At 40.5% G+C, this 19886-nt stretch overlaps 1 protein-coding gene across 1 annotated transcript in view; it reads left to right on the top strand.

The window, feature by feature from the left end:
* Nucleotides 1–14998: 14998 nt before the first annotated feature.
* The window catches only part of LOC149218023 (uncharacterized), a 245419-nt gene continuing 240531 nt past the window's right edge, over nucleotides 14999–19886 (top strand). The window contains exon 1 of the mRNA XM_089386459.1: nucleotides 14999–15509. Within this exon, the coding sequence (XP_089242585.1) occupies nucleotides 15225–15509 (285 nt within the window). The 5' untranslated portion in view covers nucleotides 14999–15224. The remainder of the gene's footprint in view (nucleotides 15510–19886) is intronic.

Here is a 19886-nt window from a genome sequence, read left to right on the forward strand (position 1 = left end):
ATCTCCTTTTCTCATCATGTTCAAAATATCTATCCATTCATCTCTAATGGCTTTTAATAGAAGGGCTTTCAAGGTTTCCTCATCTAAGTTATTCATTTTTTCTCTTTTCAAATTGTATTGAAATCTTTCAAGTAAATCCTCCAAGTTTTCATCTTCTCTTTGCACCATTTTGAATACCTCATCCTTGTGATTGGTGGGCATACAATAGTCCAGGTATCTATCCAAAAATGTTTGTTTCATATCATTCCAAGTCCTAATGGATAGAGTGACTAATCCCATGAACCATTTCAAAGCAGCTCCCTTCAATGTTGAAGGAAACAATTTGAGTTTTTGAGAGTCTTCCAGATAATCATAAGTTCGACACATGACTTCAAACTCAAATAGAAATGTTTTAGGATCCTCATTTCGTAACCCATGAAAGTTTGGGAGGATAGATGGTGAGATTTTTTTCATTTTTGCTTGAGAATCCTCATCAACTATAGGAAATCCGAATGAGTTATCTCCATCCCTATTTCCCCCATTGTTACCTCTACCTCCTCCATTATTTCCTCCTCCTCCTCTACCTCTACCTCTACCAAATCCGTTTACTACTTCCTCTGCCATGATAGTTTCCTCAGAGACTTCAGAGTCCTCTGGTTCCTCTACTAATGGCGAACGAGGAGGAATTTCTCCCTCTTCTTCTTCAGGTGATTCTACTTCCTCAATTACAATGTGTTTTCCTGTAGAAGTAGAGAAAGGGTCTCTTCCTAACTCAGATTCGGTGGATAGTGTGGGAGAGTCTCCTAATTCAACTACTGCCTCTTGAATTCCAGGAATCCTAAGGCTAGGAGTGTGAGTTAGAGATGATGTTGGTGTTTCTTGTCTATTCCTTGAAGTAGATGGAGTTGTAAAAATCGAACTCTTGGCCCTAGCTAAAAACCTTCCCCTAGAATCTCTTGCTCTATGCATGTCATTTTTTTTTATTTTTCTTCAAGTCGGGCTAATAATTCTCTTTCTGATCTTCCAGGTCACTCTAGGTGCAAGAAGAGAGCATACTCAAGAAATTATTAAACCAATAACTCTCTTTTCTGATCCTCCAGATCACACTAGGTGCAAGAGGAGAGCATACTTTGAGAAGTTATCAATTTTTACCTTCCTTGAAATTTTCTTGTTTTTTTTTTAAGAAATTGGCTACCTAGTTTCACTTCCCCGGCAACGGCACCAAAATGTTTGGTCAATTTAGTGTGTCCTAAATTGCTATTTAAAATGTCAATCCGAGAGTCGTAAACTGCTGAAGTGAAGTGCACTGTATATGCAAGATAACCGATTTCTTATTTCTTTGTCGTTTTTGAGTTTTTGGTTTGTTTTTGGGTTTATCTTCTGTTGACTCCCTAATATGAGATGGCAGAATTGAAAGTCAAGTATGGATGGCAATGGTGATTTCTACAATGATTTTCCAAACTTTAAAGTTCTCAAAAAGGCTGCAAAACTTGCTGTGATGAAATCAATTCCCAAAAGAAAATAAAAATGTACCAAAACAGTGAACTAGTGACAATGAAGCCCAATATCCTTACTGTTGTATAAAAAGAAAATAAAAACTGAACTCAAAGCAATTCAAAGACTGTAAGAAAAGCAAACTAAATCACACTACTTCAACTCATATTCTGACCCCTCGCCTTTCGACTCGCTCTGGCTATAGGAGGTAATCATAAACAAATTGAGTAATCTGATATCTAAATTGCAGGAAATGAAATTGCATAAAATGAAACTAAGATTAAACTACTCATTCATACTTCAATCCCTGAAAATGACATAAGTAATCTAATCACTAACTTGCAGGAAAGTAAACTAAATCATACTACATCAAATAATATTCTGATTCCTCACTATTTGAGTCGCTTGGCTATAGGAGGTAATCATAAACAAATGGAGTAATATGATATCTAAATTGCATGAAAGTAAATGAGCAAAACAGAACTGAAAGAAATGACAATGCTGGAATTAAAACTCAGAAAATAAATCAGCAGAAAGGACAAGATGATTTCATGTCATTAGTCATTAAAACTATGTAAATTGCCCGGGCTACCTACAAGAACCTGAAAGAAAAACACTGATCAGTTAACAATCATGAGAAAGCATAAAAGAAAAGATGGACAACAGTTAACATGAATATCAGAACAGTGTAATATATACAAGCAAATTATTATAAAAGCAGTAACATAATGAACGCAAGTAAGAAACTATACAGTAGATACAGAGCCTTGGTGTACAGGGGCCCTCTGCAACCTCGGCCAATCAATACTCAGTCACAAATTAAACTTAAGAACGTTGTCTTCTCATATATTAAAGTGCAGTCATAAGATAAAGATATAGCACGACACAGTGGCTTGTAAAAACAGTCAAGATTACATATAAAAAGCTAGCTATCAAGCGTATGATAACGCGTTATTTATAACTGAAGATGCTATAACTAATCCTTAAATTCTGCGCTGCCAAACAGACATGTAAATATCCACATCCTGAGATCTAGCAGTATGGTAGCCATGACAAATAAATCTATGGAGTGGTGGCTGTTCGATTTGGTTCACGGATTGATCCACAGGTGTTACCACACCTCTGGAGATTGAGGAACTTGCCACGCAAAACTTCACGTGGTAAAAACAGAGTCGTGCCACCGCAAAACTCTTGGTTCGACCACTCCTTTGACCATCCTTGACCATGGCTGTTTGTGAGTGATTCGGCTGAACCAAGGGGACACGCTCCATGTACATGTCATTTGCAGCTTGCCCATGTGGTCGGATTCTCCAGTGGACACTTGTAACATAGTCTTCAACAAAATGGCTACGGAAACTTGAGCTGGCTGCGGAAAGTGAGAGGTTTCCGCAGCTGATTGAACAAAAATCTAAATCAAACAGCAGTCACAAGACATAGTTAGGAAACCATTTTATAAGGTCTTTTTAAACTAATATGCAATGATTTGACAGCTTGGTGGGTCAAGTAAATGGAAAAGAAGGCTGAAAAGGTGTATAGGGAAGATGCAAGTTTGGGACTCAACAGCCAGTTCATAATGACTGCCACTTTAGAGGGATCTATTTTCAATTCACCTCCCCCTACTATATGACCCAAGTAGTTTAACGATGTTTTTCCAAATTCACATTTTTAGAGTTTAACATAAAGTTTTTCTCTTTTCAAAACATCTAATGTCTGCTTAACATGCTTTAAATGTTCTTCCTACGTTTTACTAAAAATCAGAATGTCATCCAAATACACAATAACAAAATCATCAAGAAAAGGTCTGAGTACATCATTCATTAATCTCATGAAAGTAGTAGGAGCATTAGTTAAGCCAAAAGGTATAACTAGCCATTCATACAATCCCTGCTTTGTTTTGAAAGCAGTCTTCCATGCGTCTTGCTCTGCAACTCTAACCTGGTGGTATCCACTGTGCAAATCTAGCTTGTTGAAATAAACGGCTTCTTTCAATTGATCTAGAAGATCATCTATGCGAGGAAGGGGATAACGATTCTTGATTGTTATCTTATTCAGTGCTCGGTAGTCAATGCACATTCTCCAAGATCCATTCTGCTTTCCCACGAAAATGATTGGTGACCCACATGGTGATGTGCTAGACCTGATGAAGCCCTTCTCGAGCAACTCCTACACCTGCTTCTTGATTTCAACATTCTCTAAAGCAAACAACCTGTACATCCCAATGTTAGGCAATGGAACATCTTGCTGCAAAATAATATCATGTACTATTCCCTTTTTGGGTGGCAGACCTTTAGGTTCTTGAAACAAGACATCATACTCTGAAACAACCTTTTCTATATTAGCTTGTTGTTCAGCATTACAGCCCTCAAATACATTGGTTTTATCGGGTTTATTTTCCTTTACAACCATCAGTAAGAATTGTTTACATGAATTTATCATTGTTTTCATCTGTCCTAAGTTTATGAGAGTGTAATTATTCTTGAGCTTATGAGCTCTTACAAAGTATTCGATTCCATATTTAACAAGTAGATACTTATTCTCAGCTCTATAGAAAATAGCCTTTCTATCATACAAGTAAGGACTTCCTAAAACAATTCCACATATATCCAAAGGAATTATGTCTAACTCAACCTCATCTACAAACCCAAAAGAAAACTTGAGTTTGCACTGTCTAGTCACTTGTAGTTGTGCTTTATCATTCAACCATCCTAATGGGTATGGTTTCTTGTGAGGTGTAGTTGCTAATCCAAATTTCTTTATAATTTCTTCAGAAATCAAATTTACTTGTGAGCCACTATCAACAAAGTATCAATCTTTTGATTTTTGGAAATAACTCGAATATGGAAAAGCTCATGTCTTTTTCTCTCATTTTCTTCATCAATAACAGATTGAGTAGAATTACTAGTAGATGCTTCAGAATTCTTACCTTTTATACCTGTGGCTGCTATAGTTGTTTCATCTCCCGAGTCTAACCCCAAATCTCTCTAAATAGCTGCAATTGTCTTCTTCTTCTTGCCCTCGGACTTCTTAGGTCTCAGCTCTAGATGCAGAATCCAACAATGCTCATCATCATGCCCCTCCTTTTTATAGTGAGTGCATGAAGCTTTGGCTTTCTATGCAGTGTTAGCCTTCCTTGCTTTCCACTTCTACTTTCTTTTCTCCTTGCTCTTGCTTACAGTGGGTTGGGATGGTCCCACAACTTCTGGATTGCCATTCTTTCCTCTAGCCTCTAGATGAGTAGCTTGTATAGATACCTCATCTATACTAGTGGGATTAAACATGAGGATGGTATTCCTCATGTAGCTATGTAGACCACCAATGTAATTCAAAAGAGTCTTTCTATCCGGGGAACAGGGGGTACGAGAAAGTGAGAAGAGAGGCGCACAGACCAATGAATCGTATCAGTCATATTCTTGAATTTGGAATGGAAAGAGGAATAATGCTCCCCAGCACGGGACACAGAATGGTGAGTCTAATGAGATACCCAACATCAATGCTCTCTTTCTGAACTCTTGAGTATACCCTTGCACAATTTTCCCTTTTAACTGTCGAAGAGTTTTCCAACTCATCATGGCTTGTTGCATATAGGCCAATGGATAGAACTGCTTTTTGATTGCAGCAACAAATTCACTTAGACAGAGATGGTCTTGCCATGTCTTTTCATATCAGCTTGGGTTTTGCCATCCCACCAAACCAAGGCAGTGCCTCCTAGGCGTAGGCTTGCCAGCTGAATCTTAATCTTGTCTGAGTTTATGTTTTGTACCCTACAATACACATCAATTTGTCTAATCCATTTGTCCACTATTTAGCATTTAGCTCTCCATCATATATAGGCAAATCAAATTTAACATCTAACTTAATCAAAGATGCTTTCTTATTATGCATAGGGCTATTAGGAGGTGTGAGAAAGTGTTCCTCTTTCGCCTTTCCTTTGGAGTTGTCATGGAAGTGAGACTCATCTTCTTCTTTCTCTTGCTTAGAGCCTGATGCATCTTCCACCTTTTGCTTTCTAAAGTCTCTGTACATTTCTTCAACCATAGACTTTATAGCTAGGAAGCTCTCTATGAATTGAGGGTCTGGCCCTACAAAACCTTCTTCTGACATGGTCTTTCGAGGATAGACTCTCCCAATTTCAGGACCGCCAACTCTCCTTCTCCTAATTTGAGCTTTGATCTTGTGAGCATTCACAGCTAAACCAACACAAGCTTGTCTAACCTTACAACCTAGATGCTTTGATACCACTTGATCTGATATTCACCCTATGAGTGACATCAATTAAAGATTTATTAAACAAAGGTATTACAGACTCATCTGTTGGTGGGTGTGTTCTGTATTATTGAAACAATGGATCGATCAGATTGCCAATACACAGACAATAAAATGGAAAGACAGCAGAGAAATACAGTAAGCAAACATAAAGACACAAGCAATTTTAATAAGGAGTTCGCCCTATTCTCGTGGGCTACGTCTCCGGTCTAGCTTTCAGTGGTGGCCTTGTTTTATTGTGTCTTTAAGCAAAGAAATTACAATACAGGGACTCAATGTGAGTTCTCCTGAAGTAGGTTTTGCTTGGCAGGGTGGTTCTTGGATTCCCCAAGCCACTGGAGTACACAGACTCTTCTCTGCCTACTAGCTTTGTGACCTTCTGGTCTACAGTGGAAAGAGCCAAATGTGATGCTCAGTCCGGACAGAATCCTCTTTGGGATGGCTTGAATCTTCAAGCTCTCTGGTGCTCGATGCTGCCTTTGGTCAGCTCGGCCCTTCTGTCTCTTCTTCTTTGCTTTACTGTTCTCTGTGTTCAGTCCTCCTCTCAGGGTTCACTGTTCCACTTCTTCGTCTCTTGACTTCTATCTCTCTCAACTTTCAACTATCTATCTTGACTAATTCAACTGCCTCTGTTCATCGCTTTAGCCATTCGACCCCTATGCCTGTTCGGTTCCTCTTCTGCCTGTGTCAATTCACCTTCTACAACTGCGCTTGGAGTTCTTTGTTCGGCCTCATCATGAATGCTTAGGGAGTGGCCACTTGCCCTCCTCTAAATGGCGCCAGCATGCTTCGTCGGTTCGTTTCTTCAGTTACGTCGTGGATGTGTTCTTCCTCCACCGTGGCGGTCAAACGGATTCCAAATCCCTTTAAAACACGGCTTAATTCCCAGTCGATTCTGCTTCCTCCATTGGGCACGATCTCAGCTGTCCGATCTGGGCCCTCCAGATCCGACGCCATATGCACGTTTCACCTCCGCCTGCCACGCGTCGATCGTTGTATGGAATCGCTCCGCTCTCATCCAAAACCTCTTACCGTTTAAGGGTGCCCCGATCAAAACCGCCAGTTTCTAGAGCACGGGTCCCACCGTTTGTGTTTAGCACTTTTTCCTTTTGCCCGCGGTCCTCCGGTTCCGCCACGCGACCGAGTGCTCGAGCTTTTCCTTCGCAGCCCTGTTCGCCTAGCGATGTGCGATTAGCGCGCATCAAAAATCACTTCCTTTTCCCATTCCGAGGCTCCCAGGGGCTACTTTGGCCTCTTGCGCGGTCTCCATGGGCCTTGGTCAACGCCCTTTGACCGAGGTCCTCATCGTTCCACATTGGTTTCCATTGCCACTGGTTCAGGGTGTTTTTGATCACTATTTTGTATTTCTTTAGAGATTTGTTCGACCTGATACTGTCATGGTTCTTTGGCAGTCTTCTATGGATCCAATTCGGATCACGACCTTCCCATTGAAAAAGCTTTTGGACCACCAAAAGTTGGTTTTCAAGCATCGACTAAGTGAGGATACTGTTTCTTCACTTGTTCAATCTCAATCCACTTTGCGCTGCTCGGCTTTGAACCTTTGAGCCCAATATTGAGGTACTCAACATCTCTCTTGTGCGTTGTCCTCACCTTCTTGTCCAGCACTGTGTCTTCCTACAACTCATCGAGGTATTCAGGTAGCAGGTCATCAATAGAAGGCAATTGACTTTGCTCGTCAGGGTCCTCAATCATTGAAGGTTCAAACAATCTCACGCAATCTGCATTTATGACTGAGTAGATGTGCATGTAAGCTGGTAAATCAAGGCGAAAAACATTTTCACCAATCTTCTCAAGTATCCTAAAAGGTCCATACCTGATAGGCTTTAGCTTTTTACCTTCACCTTTCATCCTGTCCTTGCTGATATACAGCCAGACTTGGTCTCCAACTTGAAAATTATGCTCCATCTGATGCTTATCATGCCTAGCCTTGTACTTGGCCTGACTCTTTTCCAGTTGTTCCTGTACTGCCTGATGGATCTCCTAGATCTGTTCAATGAAACTAGTTGCCTTGTCCATATCACTGTGTCCATCAACCATGGTATCTTTACCAAAGACAAAATCCAAAGGAGACCTTGGTGTGAAACCAAAGCAGGTCTCAAAAGGAGATCTTTGTGTAGAAGAGTGTTTGGCTCTGTTGTAAGCATGCTGCACATAACACCGTGTTCATCCCAAAGCTTAGGATGTTTACTGCAATATCCTCTCAGTAACTGGATCACTGTCCTGTTTACTACTTCTGTCTGTCCATCTGTTTGTGGATGAAAAGTTGTGCTTTTCTTCAACTTGGTGTCCATCAGTTCCCACAAACTAGACCAAAACTTCCCCACAAATCGGGTGTCTCGATCAGATACAATGGAAGTGGGAAATCCAAAATGAACCCATATGTGTTCAAAGAACAATTTTGCAGTCTGTTTAGCTGTGATCTGTTTACTACAAGGTATCAAAATACACATTTTGTTGAACCTATCCACAACAACATATAAGTAATCATAACCTTTCCTAGATTTAGGCAGTCCTCCAAAAGAATCCATGGAAACACTTTCCCAAGGGTGAGAAGGAACTGGCAATGTAGTGTACAAGCCTAGTTTTCTATTGCTGGGCTTGCTTTTAGCACACATGGCACACCCTCTTACATATCTAGAAACTATCTCATTCATTTTCGGCCAATAGCAGAATCTTTGCAGCTGTGCAACCGTTTTACTTACCCCAAAGTGACTTGATATCAGAGAAGTGTGTGCTTCCCTAATTATCGTTATCCTCTTAGTTTGTGGAATGCAGAGTTTCCCACAATGGTATAAGAGTCGGTCCTTTATATGATAGTCCAATTCTTGTACTCTTTTGCCTTGACTCAAAGTTGCATATACATATTTAAAGTCCATATGCTGAGCATATTGTTCTATGTAGCTTTCATGTAGCACAAAATTATGCTTAAGTATGGTAGATGCATTTATAATGGGTCTAGATAACATATCTGCAACCTTGTTATGTATGCCCTTTTTATATCTAATGACTAAGTGAAATTGTTGTAGAAATCCCACCCATCTGTAATGTCTTGATTGCTGCAACTTAGTTTGGGAGTATAGATATTGAAGTGGTTGATGATCAGTATGTATTACTGTCTCTTTGCCCATTAAATAATGTTTCCACTTTTTCACACTCTGAACTAATGCATACAATTCTTTATCATATGTAGGATAGTTAACTACTGTAGGATTAAAAGTCTCAGAATGATAACATATGGGTTTGTCGTGCTGTGTCAACACTGCTCCCATGGCATAGTCACTCGCATCAGTTTGGATCTCAAATGGTCTTTGTAGATCTGGTAGTGCTAGTACAGGTGCTGTACTTATTTTCTCTTTCAAGGTGTCGAAGGCTTTCTGATGTTTGCCTCCCCACTGAAACACCTTATTCAATCCTGTTAAATCATGTAAGGGAGCTGCAATCGAGGAGAAGTTAGAAATGAACTTCCTCCAATATTGTGCTGCTCCTAGGAAGCTTCTCACTTCTGTAGCAGACCTGGGTTTAGGCCAGTTCACAATGACTGCCACTTTAGAGGGATCTATTTTCAATTCACCTCCCCCTACTATATGACCCAAGTAGTTTAGAGATGTTTTGCCAAATTCACATTTTGAGAGTTTAACATAAAGTTTTCTCTTTTCAAAACATCTAATATCTGCTTAACATGCCTTAAATGTTCTTCCCACGTTTTACTAAAAATTAGAATGTCATCCAAATACACAATAACAAAATCATCAAGAAAAGGTCTGAGTACATCATTCATTAATCTAATGAAAGTAGCAGGAGCATTAGTTAAGCCAAAAGGCATAACCAGCAATTCATACAATCCCTGCTTTGTTTTGAAAGTAGTCTTCCATGCATCTTGCTCTACAACTCTGACCTGATGGTATCCACTGTGCAAATCCAGCTTGGTGAAATAAACAGCTTCTTTCAATTGATCTAGAAGATCATCAATGTGAGGAAGGGGATAACGATTCTTTATTGTTATCTTATTCAATGCTCGGTAGTCAATGCACATTCTCCAAGAGCCATCTTTCTTTCTCACCAAAATGATTGGTGACCCGCATGGTGATGTGCTAGGCCTGATGAAGCCCTTCTCGAGAAACTCCTGCACCTGCTTCTTGATTTCAATATTCTCTAAAGCAAACAACCTGTACATCCCAATGTGAGGCAATGGAACATCTTACTGCAAAATAATATCATGTACTATTCCCTTTTTGGGTGGTAGACCTTTAGGTTCTTGAAACAAGACATCATACTCTGAAACAAAATTTTCTATATCAGCTTGCTGTTCAGCATTACAGCCTTCAAATACATTGGTTTTATCAAGTTTCTTTTCTTTTACAACCATCAATAAGAATTGTTTACATGAATTTATCATTCTTTTCATCTGTCCTGAGTTTATGAGAGTGTAATTATTCTTGAGCTTATGAGCTCTTACAAAGTATTCGATTCCATCTTTAACAAGTGGATACTTGTTCTCCGCTCTATAGAAAATAGCCTTTCTATCATACAAGTAAAGACTTCCTAAAACAATTCCACATATATCCAAAGGAATTATGTCTAACTCAACCTCATCTACAAATGTTGACCCAAAGAAAACTTGAGTTTGCACTGTCTAGTCACTTGTAGTTGTGCTTTATCATTCAACCATCCTAATGGGTATAGTTTCTTGTGAGGTGTAGTTGCTAATCCCAATTTCTTTACAATTGCTTCAGAAATCAAATTTACTTGTGAGCCACTATCAAACAAAGTATCAATCTTTTGATTTTTGGAAATAACTCGAATATGGAAAAGCTCATGCCTTTTTCTCTCATTTTCTTCATCAATAACAGATTGAGCATAATTACTAGTAGATGCTTCAGAATTCTTACCTCTTATACCTGTGGCTGCTTTAGTTGTTTCATCTCCCGAGTCTGACCCCAAATCTCTCTGAATAGCTGCAATTGTCTTCTTCTTCTTGCCTTCGGACTTCTTAGGTCTCAGCTGTGGATGCAGAATCTAACAATGCTCATCATCATGCCCCTCCTTTTTACAGTGAGTGCATGAAGCTTGGCTTTCTGTGCAGTGTTAGCCTTCCTTGCTTTCCACTTCTGCTTTCTTTTCTCCTTGCTCTTGCTTACAGTGGGTTAGGATGGTCCCCCAACTTCTGGATTTCCATTCTTTCCTCTAGCCTCTAGATGAGTAGCTTGTACAGATACCTCATCTATACTAGTGGGATTAAACATGATGATGGTATGCCTCATGTAGCTGTGTAGACCACCAATGTACTTCAAAATAGTCTCTGGCGAGTCTAATGAGATACCCAACATCAATGCTCTCTTTCTGAACTCTTGAGTATACCCTTGCACACTTTGCCCTTTTAACTGTCGAAGAGTTTGCCAACTCATCATGGCTTGTTGCATATAGGCCAATGGATAGAACAACTTTTTGATTGTAGCAACAAATTCACTCAGACAGAGATGGTCTTGCCATGTCTTTTCATATCAGCTTGGGTTCTACCTTCCCACCAAACCAAGGCAGTGCCTCCTAGGCGTAGGCTTGCCAGCTGAATCTTACTCTTGTCTGAGTTTATGTTTTGTACCCTGCAATACACATCAATTTGTCTAATCCAATTGTCCAACTTTTCAGCATTTAGCTCTCCATCATATATAGGCAAATCAAATTTAACATCTAACTTAATCAAAGATGCTTTCTTATTATGCACAGGGCTATTAGGAGGTGTGAGAAAGTGTTCCTCTTTCCCCTTTCCTTTGGAGTTGTCATGGAAGTGAGACTCATCTTCTTCTTTCTCTTGCTTAGAGCCTGATGCATCTTCCACCTTTTGCTTTCTAAAGTCTCTGTACATTTCTTCAACCATAGACTTTATAGCTAGGAAGCTCTCTATGAATTGAGGGTTTGGCCCTAAAAAACCTTCTTTTGACATGGTCTTTCGAGGATAGACTCTCCCAATTTCAGGACCACCAACTCTCCTTCTCCTAATTTGAGCTTTGATCTTGTGAGCATTCACAACTAAACCAACACAAGCTTGTCTAACCTTACAACCTAGATGCTTTGATACCACTTGATCTGATATTCACCCTATGAGTGACATCAGTTAAAGATTTATTAAACAAAGGTATTACAGAATCATGTGCTGGTGGGTGTGTTCTGTGTTATTGAAACAACAGATCGATCAGATTGCCAATACACAGACAATAAAATGGAGAGATAGCAGAGAAATACAGTAAGAAAACATAAAGACACAAGCAATTTTAATAAGGAGTTCACACTATTCTCTTGGGCTACGTCTTCGGTCCAGCTTTCAATGATGGCCTTGTTTTATTATGTCTTTGAGCAGAGAAAATACAATACAGGGACTCAATGTGAGTTCTCCTAAAGCAGGTTTTGCTTGGTAGGGTGGTTCTTGGATTCCCCAGGCCACTGGAGTACATAGACTCTTCTCTTCCTACCAGCTCTGTGACCTTCTGGTCTACAGTGGAAAGAGTCGAATGTGATGTTCAGTCCGGACAAAATCCTCTATGGGATGGCTTGAATCTTCAAGCTCTCTGGTGCTCGATGCTGCCTTTGGTCAGCTCGGCCCTTCTGTCTCTTCTACTTTGCTTTATTGTTCTCTGTGTTTAGTCCTCTTCTCAGGGTTCACTGTTCCACTTCTTCATCTCTCGACTTCTGTCTCTCTCAACTTTCAACTGTCTAACTTGACTGATTCGACTGTCTCTGTTCATGGCTTTAGCCATTCGACCCCTATGCTTGTTTGGTTCCTCTTCCGCCTGTGCCGATTCACCTTCTGCAGCTACATTTGGAGTTCCCTGTTCGGCGTCATCATGAATGCTTAGGGAGTGGCCACTTGTCCTCCTTTAAATCGCGCCAGCATGCTTCGTCGTTTTGTTTCTTCAGTTAAGTCATGGATGCGTTCTTCCTCCATAGTGGCAGTCAAGCGGATTCCAAATCCCTTTAAAACATAGCTTAATTCCCAGTCGATTCCGCTTCCTCCATTGGGCGCGATCTCAGCCGTCCGATCTGGGCCCTCCAGATCCGACGCCATATGCACGTTTCGCGCGGTTGACTTGCTCGACTGATAGTGCACTATCGACGACAGTTTTCTCTCACCTCCGCCTGCCACGCGTCGATTTTTGTATGGAATCGCTCCGCTCTCGTCCAAAACCTCTTAACGTTTAAGGCTGCCCCGATCAAAACCGCTGGTTTCTAGAGCGCGGGTCCCGTCGTTTGTGTTTAACGCTTTTTCCTTTTTCTGCCCGCGGTCCTCCGGTTCTCCCATGCAATCGAGTGCTTGGGCTTTTCCTTCGCTGTCCTGTTCGCCTAGCGCTAATCACGCATCAAAAATCACTTCCTTTTCCCATCCCGGGTCTCCCAGGGGCTACTTTGGCCTCCTGCGCGGTCTCCATGGGCTTTGGTCAGCGCGCTTTGACCGACGTCCTCGTCGTTCCACATTGGCTGCCATTGCCACTGGTTCAGGGTGTTTTTGATCGCTATTTTGGATTTTTTTAGAGATTTGTTCGACCTGATACAGTCATGGTTCTTTGACAGTCTTCTATGGATCCAATTCGGATCAATTTGTCCAACCAGGGCTTCCACGACTAGTAACTCAACCCACCAAGGGCTTCCAGAGCGTTTGTCCAACCAAAGTTTCCAGGACTAGTAACTCAACACAAGCTGTTACAGGGCTTCCAAAGCGTGTGTCCAACCAAGGCTTCCAGGACTAATAACTCAACCCAAGCTAAGGAAACATGAGAACCAACCAAAACAAAACAAGGAAATAAATCCACAATCAGCATGGCTATCCAGGGAATAGCAAGGCTAGGCAATCCATTGTCAATCCAAGCAATCCTCCATGCCAGTGACAGGTCATGACCAATAATCCACATGCATATGCTATGCATGCCAAAACCAGTGAGGAAAACATACATGCAACTCGATACCTGCAAACCAAATCTGCTGTAGCTATTGATCCCGATGTCCTCTTGCGCTTTCCTACTCTTCATTTGCCTCCTTGCTCCAAAAATCCAAGTATGCCACACACTCCAGGAGTGCTCCAAGAAAACTCTAAGTATCGAAGAGTATGAGAGAGAGAGAGAATAATGTGAGAGCTCCAAAACTGAACTGACAAAAGTCTGTGTATTGATCCTCATAAGCCTTTTTATGAATGAGGCCTCTATTCTCTTCATTTTCCATTATTTTCCTTCATTTTCCTCCTCACATGCAACATGTGACTTTTCACCTCCCCTTTCTCCTATTTCCATTATTTTCATAAATAAATGTGCCAAAAATGCCATTTTGCCTTTCCAAAGCCTTAGTCATTGCCTTTGCCAATTTCCTTAGCCATTAATAACCAAATGGACACCCACATTAGGATGTCTTGCCCAACATTCGACTTCGAATAAGTGTTCCATCAACTGTGGTTATTATTTTGCCTTTATTAAATTTTATTACATGGAATTTTCACCAGGGCCGTTATAGTTTCTTCTCAGCAAAAGAGTGAAGAATTGCCACTGACAACAGGGAGGTCGATGGGTTGACCTCACCTCTGCTCCATACTCTCTCACATATCGCCCAAGACTAAACTGATGCCACAAATAGATAGTCGAAGGTGGCCATCTAATGCATTGCATGTAGATGCACACTTGGGTGAGCTGCACCCTTTGTTCATAAATTCCTATCGCGTTCCAGGATTGCAGGCTCGACCCCTAAGGATCCCTCATAATCACCGTTAACACCCAGAGAATGAATAATGAATATGAAAAAAAAAAACCAAACATGAATTCAAGGAATAATAAAAAGACATAAATTACTTAATTAAAACACAATTTCATAATACGTTGCAACATGGAAAATTAATATATTAACATAAACCTAAAACAATAATATATTAAACATAAAAAATAAATTATATTAAAGAATAAAATAAAAAAGGAAAGATAAATTTAATGTAATAATTTGATTACTATTTCTTTTTAATAATTAAAGATTTTATAAAACCATCTTTTTATTTAAAATTTATTTATAAGTAACGATTTTATAAACCCCCTTTTTTAATAAAACATATCCATTCACTGAAATAAATGCACTGCTACTTAAAAACCATCAAAACTCAAAAAAACACATTTTCGTTACATTGGAACCTAGTTCATTTACGTTACACCACCCCATCTAAAATCTCTACTCTCAAGCCCAACAAACATAAATAGTTAAAGCATTTTAAGAATCGGATTGAAACAAATTTGCCATAAGCAGTTTCCGAGAATAGTGGAAGTTTATTGTGTGTCATTAGCTCATGAATATCCGATGACCTCTCCACGCCAATGTCATGAACTTCCTAATCATTTCACTGCTTTCTAATATTTTAAATATTCCTCGTTAATTTATGCCCCTGTTCTCGCATTTGAAATGCTTTTGAGTGGGAATGTAATAGGAGTTCATCATCCATTCCAGCAATGGAGATGGCTTCTTTCAATGTAGCTCATTGTCATTCTTTCACAGAAGTCCACAGGCATAACGAGAACATCAATTATCACATTCCATTCAATCTCAGTCCGAATCATTTTTGCAGGAAAAAGAGCACAAGGTTTAATTTATGGGCAATTCAGTCAACCAGAAGGCCTTCTACTCGTACTCGGGTAAGTGTTATCGTTGGTGTTAAGAATGAATCCTCCTCCTCCTCTGCAGCTGCTGCCATGGAGCCTATGCAACATCCCTCTGCTCGTCCTCTGCGGATATTTGTAAGTCCATTTTTATTGTTGGTTTCTGTCATAATTCTTCTAAATTATAACTAGTGCAGTTTCATTAAGTTGGGTTTTGGAAGTAATGTTATAGAATCTATTAAAAAGATGGATTGCTAAATCCATCCATTAAATATCAACGATCAAACCAAATTCTTGGCCACCCCTCCCACGTATACATGAAAATAAAATCTTGAGGCCAAATGAATGCATTGCATCAAACTGCAGAATTAGGTAGCATTGATTATTTAAAATATAGAGAAGTGATATCTTTAAGTGCAGAAATCAAGTACATTTCAGCAAGACACGTGATATGGCGGTATATCTTTTTTCCTAGAAAAAAACGTAGGTTTTTCTTCAAGATGAAAATCAAAGTACATTCCAAGAGCCATAGCTCTAAATATCTTCAAATACATCAGCAACCATCCAGCCATCAAAAAAGGATCCTTGGTTTTATGAGAGCCTGCGTTTGTAGGGGTGATCACCGGTGTATGGGCCAATATAGCCCACATCAAGTTGCACCTATGTCGTTCTACATGGTTAGCATTTATCAAGTCTATATGTGACCTTGGCCTTGGTGCAACTTTTGTCATGACAACTCTTAGAGCATAACAATCTCTTTTGACAAAATTCACATTCCCAGAATGCAGTTCACGGTTCCCAATGCAAAGTGGTCTCAATGGTAAAAAAGTCAATCTAGCATGATGAGAGGATTCCATGCCACTTTTAGATCTGAGAATGTAGCGGCTAGTTACAACTTGGTCAAAGTTGGTCAATAGATCAGGAAAAATTTCCGGGGGGCATTTCAGGCAGAGCATTGGGTAGAATCAGGCACGCATTATGTCAAAAGTGGTCAGTGTTACCATTCAAACTAGCAGGGGTCCTAGGAGGGAATCCTAAAGGGACAATTGCTAGGTCAAGGGCAACAATGGAGCAATAGCCCACTGTCACCTCAGCTAAAGCTCCCTACTCTTTACGGACTTTCACCGATGGGAGGAGACCCGGTATGATAAGGATCACAAAGATGAATAGATCAAAGATAGGATGAAGGGTGATCCTAGAAGCCTATTCAGAATAGAGGCACAAGATTGTGGCTTGCTTGTCTTGGCAGACAAGATGGAAGGTTCTCTAGGAAGGGCTTGGGGAGAATTTCAAGGGTTAGATTTTGAGTATGTGTCTTATAAAGGAGATCCCTAAGCCCTAGAATTCTTGTGGAAACTTGGGTTCCAGGTGATCTTTGAAGAATTAACCTTGATAGTGCATGGGACCACAGGAGACCAAGTGGACACGAGGTTACGTCAAAAGGATAGGATTTAGCAACCATTGATATACTTGACCTAATTGGGAGGGGAAAGGGATCAAGGAATGAATTTTCAATGAAAGGCAATGCAAGGATCCTAGTGAGGTTTCTAGCCTAAGGGAAACCAAGGGCAACAATTGGTCTTCGATCTAGGGCTTGCGATATCTCAAGATCTCACCATCAGAATCTCATGAAATTTGGAGGGCTTCTTGAGGACAACCAACACAGTTGTGGACCAAAAATCGAAGTGTTTGGATGGCTAGATTGTGAGATAATTGATTCCCTAGGCGACCTATGTAGGCTAGGCCTAGAAAAAGAAGGGAAGGTGAAAGAAATAAGCTATAAAGTGATCACCAGAGGACCACCAGTGCTTTGTCCTTTGGGAGAGATGGAGTCATGGAAGATTTAGAGTTTGGATTGATTTCCACTTGTCAAGGAGTCCTAAAAGACAACTTCGTTGGGCATTAGGGCTTAATGGAAGTAGCTTCAAGATCATTTATGCTTCGTTCAACAATATTTGGTGACTTGTCAAGACAAGGATGTCTCTAGGAACATTCATTTATTCAAACATGACCCAATCATGATACAACACTATTTAGAGATTTAATTTCCACAATTTCGTTCCAAGAAAAACAACAAATTAACCCTAGAATAGAAAAAATCCCAATATCATGAATGCAACAAAATAAAGAATCAAAATAGCATTAACATAGTACTTACATGTAAGAAGAATATATCCAATCACCAAGATATGCCAATTGTAGAAACTCTAAGACCAGGAAGAATAACCAAACATCAAAATTCATCCTTTCATCCAAAAAGTCTCATCCTCAAAAGATAGCGAAAATCTCCCAAGAAGATATGATCCAATTCAAGTGATGATACAAAATGAATTTATGTCTCTCCTATTTATACACTCATTAGGAGTTTGGATTACCTAATTTGAGCCTACATTAGCCCATCAACTAAAATAATGTGCAAATAACTATCATTTGGTGACAAGCCTACCAAACTAGCTTAAACAACATAATAAGACTCCCAAGAGGTCGAATAATCAATAATGCATGTTGTTGTGCTCTCTAAGAGGCCCGATGAAGTCCATAAGTGCCAAAATGATGAATTGGACTTCCAAAAGAAATGGACAAGGGGTTGGCCCCTTGTTCTCCACATAATAAATCTGTGGTGCTCCTAATGGTTGTGAGGGCACACAAGTGACCTCATGGGTCTCCAAATAAGTCAAAGATGCCTCTAGACCATCTGTAAGGGCTCAGATTAGGGTGTAAGTGATGCCACATCAACATATAAGTCTTGGGTCATCTGCCAAGTGCATGGTACAACTATGGGGCTGTCTGGGCAAAGGTGAACCAGGTGCATCTTCCTCGTCCAGTAGGTGAATCTCGAGCAATCTTTGAACATATCTGGGGATCCATGGAGTGTTGTCTATCGCTGTAGAGACCCATGGCTCTCAACACACACCCTACATGTGCCAATGTAGCCCTCTGGAGGGCTGGACCTCGTATAGGGAGACCAAACCCAACATGGAAACCATCTGCAATCCTGCATAAGATCCAATGCTTCCCCTAACCTTCCGGTACAACAAGTCATCAAGAAAATCTAGTAAAAGAGCTTACAAACCATGGAGAACAGGTGGGGACTTCATATGACATGCCCTTCATAATGGGCTTTGGCATGTGCTAATGTCTCCAAGCTCCAAATGGGGTTAACCTAGTATCCCATTAGGTGGTTTCTACTTCTAAAGGGGATAATATGTCCAAGGTATATCCTTTAAAAGGTGGTGGCATGTGGTAAAAAGATGAATGGAGTAGGGAATGAAAAGGGGCAACCTTGGGCCACATGCTGGGGTACAAGGGTAGCTAGTAAAAGGGAATCCCACACTTTGGTATATAATGTATAGGAGGGAGCAATCGTGGTACATGAGGTGCCCCGACCTTGATTTTTCCACCCTTCTTTATATGCTTTTTTCCTTTTATGATTTTTCTTTAATTAACTGCTCAGGGCTCAAGGGGTAAGAGCATGATGTGTGAGATATAACAGTGGATACCCCTTTTAAGGTAGGGTAGTTCATTGCCCACCAGGGGTTGGGACAATCATGGGTTCCTAAATGATAAAGGAGGTTCATCTAGGGCCTATAGGAACCAGGGTGATGGCCATGATGATGGGGTAGAGCTCATGTATTGGCTTTTGCCCACGTGCTAAATGTGTTTGTCTCGACCATCTTTTGCATTTTGTGGTACATTTTCCTGTTGAATGTGGCCAATTATGCTTTTGCTTTTCTTTTCAGCTGCATCAACCTTCGGGGCATCATTCCAGGCCTGACCCAAGGTGTGGGCAAGGGGAAGGGGAAAGCTAACCCTATGTGGACCCAGTGGAGGAATGTGGACCTAGGTGGGAGAAATGATGAATGGGGTTATAATGAGTGGAAAGGGGGCAATATATGTGGATGAGGGAGTGGGACCATGCAACCAAAATCAAGGTTTCCCATGAAGTACCATCCCTAAAGCCAAATGGTTAGTAAAAGAGATCCCACGGGATTAGAATCCAATGTTAACATCGAAAAAGAGGTCTAGGAGACAAGAGCACAAATTTAGCCCATTCTTTCTGCTGAATCCCCCCATTAATCCATGCCCAAAAGTTTCCATGATAAGCAAACTACAATACTCAATTACCAAATGACAAGGCATACCTTTAGGTTTGGGAAGCCCACCTTCAAACATACGATTATGGCAGATGGGTGAGGGACCACATGGCTGGCTCAGGTGGCGGAGAAATGGCACAACGAGCTAGTTGGTGGTTGCTGGCTGAGGACCATTTTGGAGAATTTTTTTCTCCTCGTGATATCACCCACAAATGGTGGGTAACATCTGGCTCCAACTAGGACATGATCTCTCAAAGAAGTGGATGAAGCTACTCAAACGGGAGGTCACGAGAAATCCAACAATCTCTTGGTTACCGTCGACCTATTACCTACACATATAATAGATGAAAAGCACGGGGCAACATGTTTTTCACGGTGTCTTATGATCACCCATGCTTAGTGTTAGGCTGTAAAATCAACA

This window comes from Pinus tabuliformis, chromosome Q (genome assembly GCF_031772625.1).
Source record: "Pinus tabuliformis cultivar Carrire ecotype Pingquan chromosome Q, CPIR1, whole genome shotgun sequence".
Lineage (NCBI taxonomy): Eukaryota > Viridiplantae > Streptophyta > Pinopsida > Pinales > Pinaceae > Pinus > Pinus tabuliformis.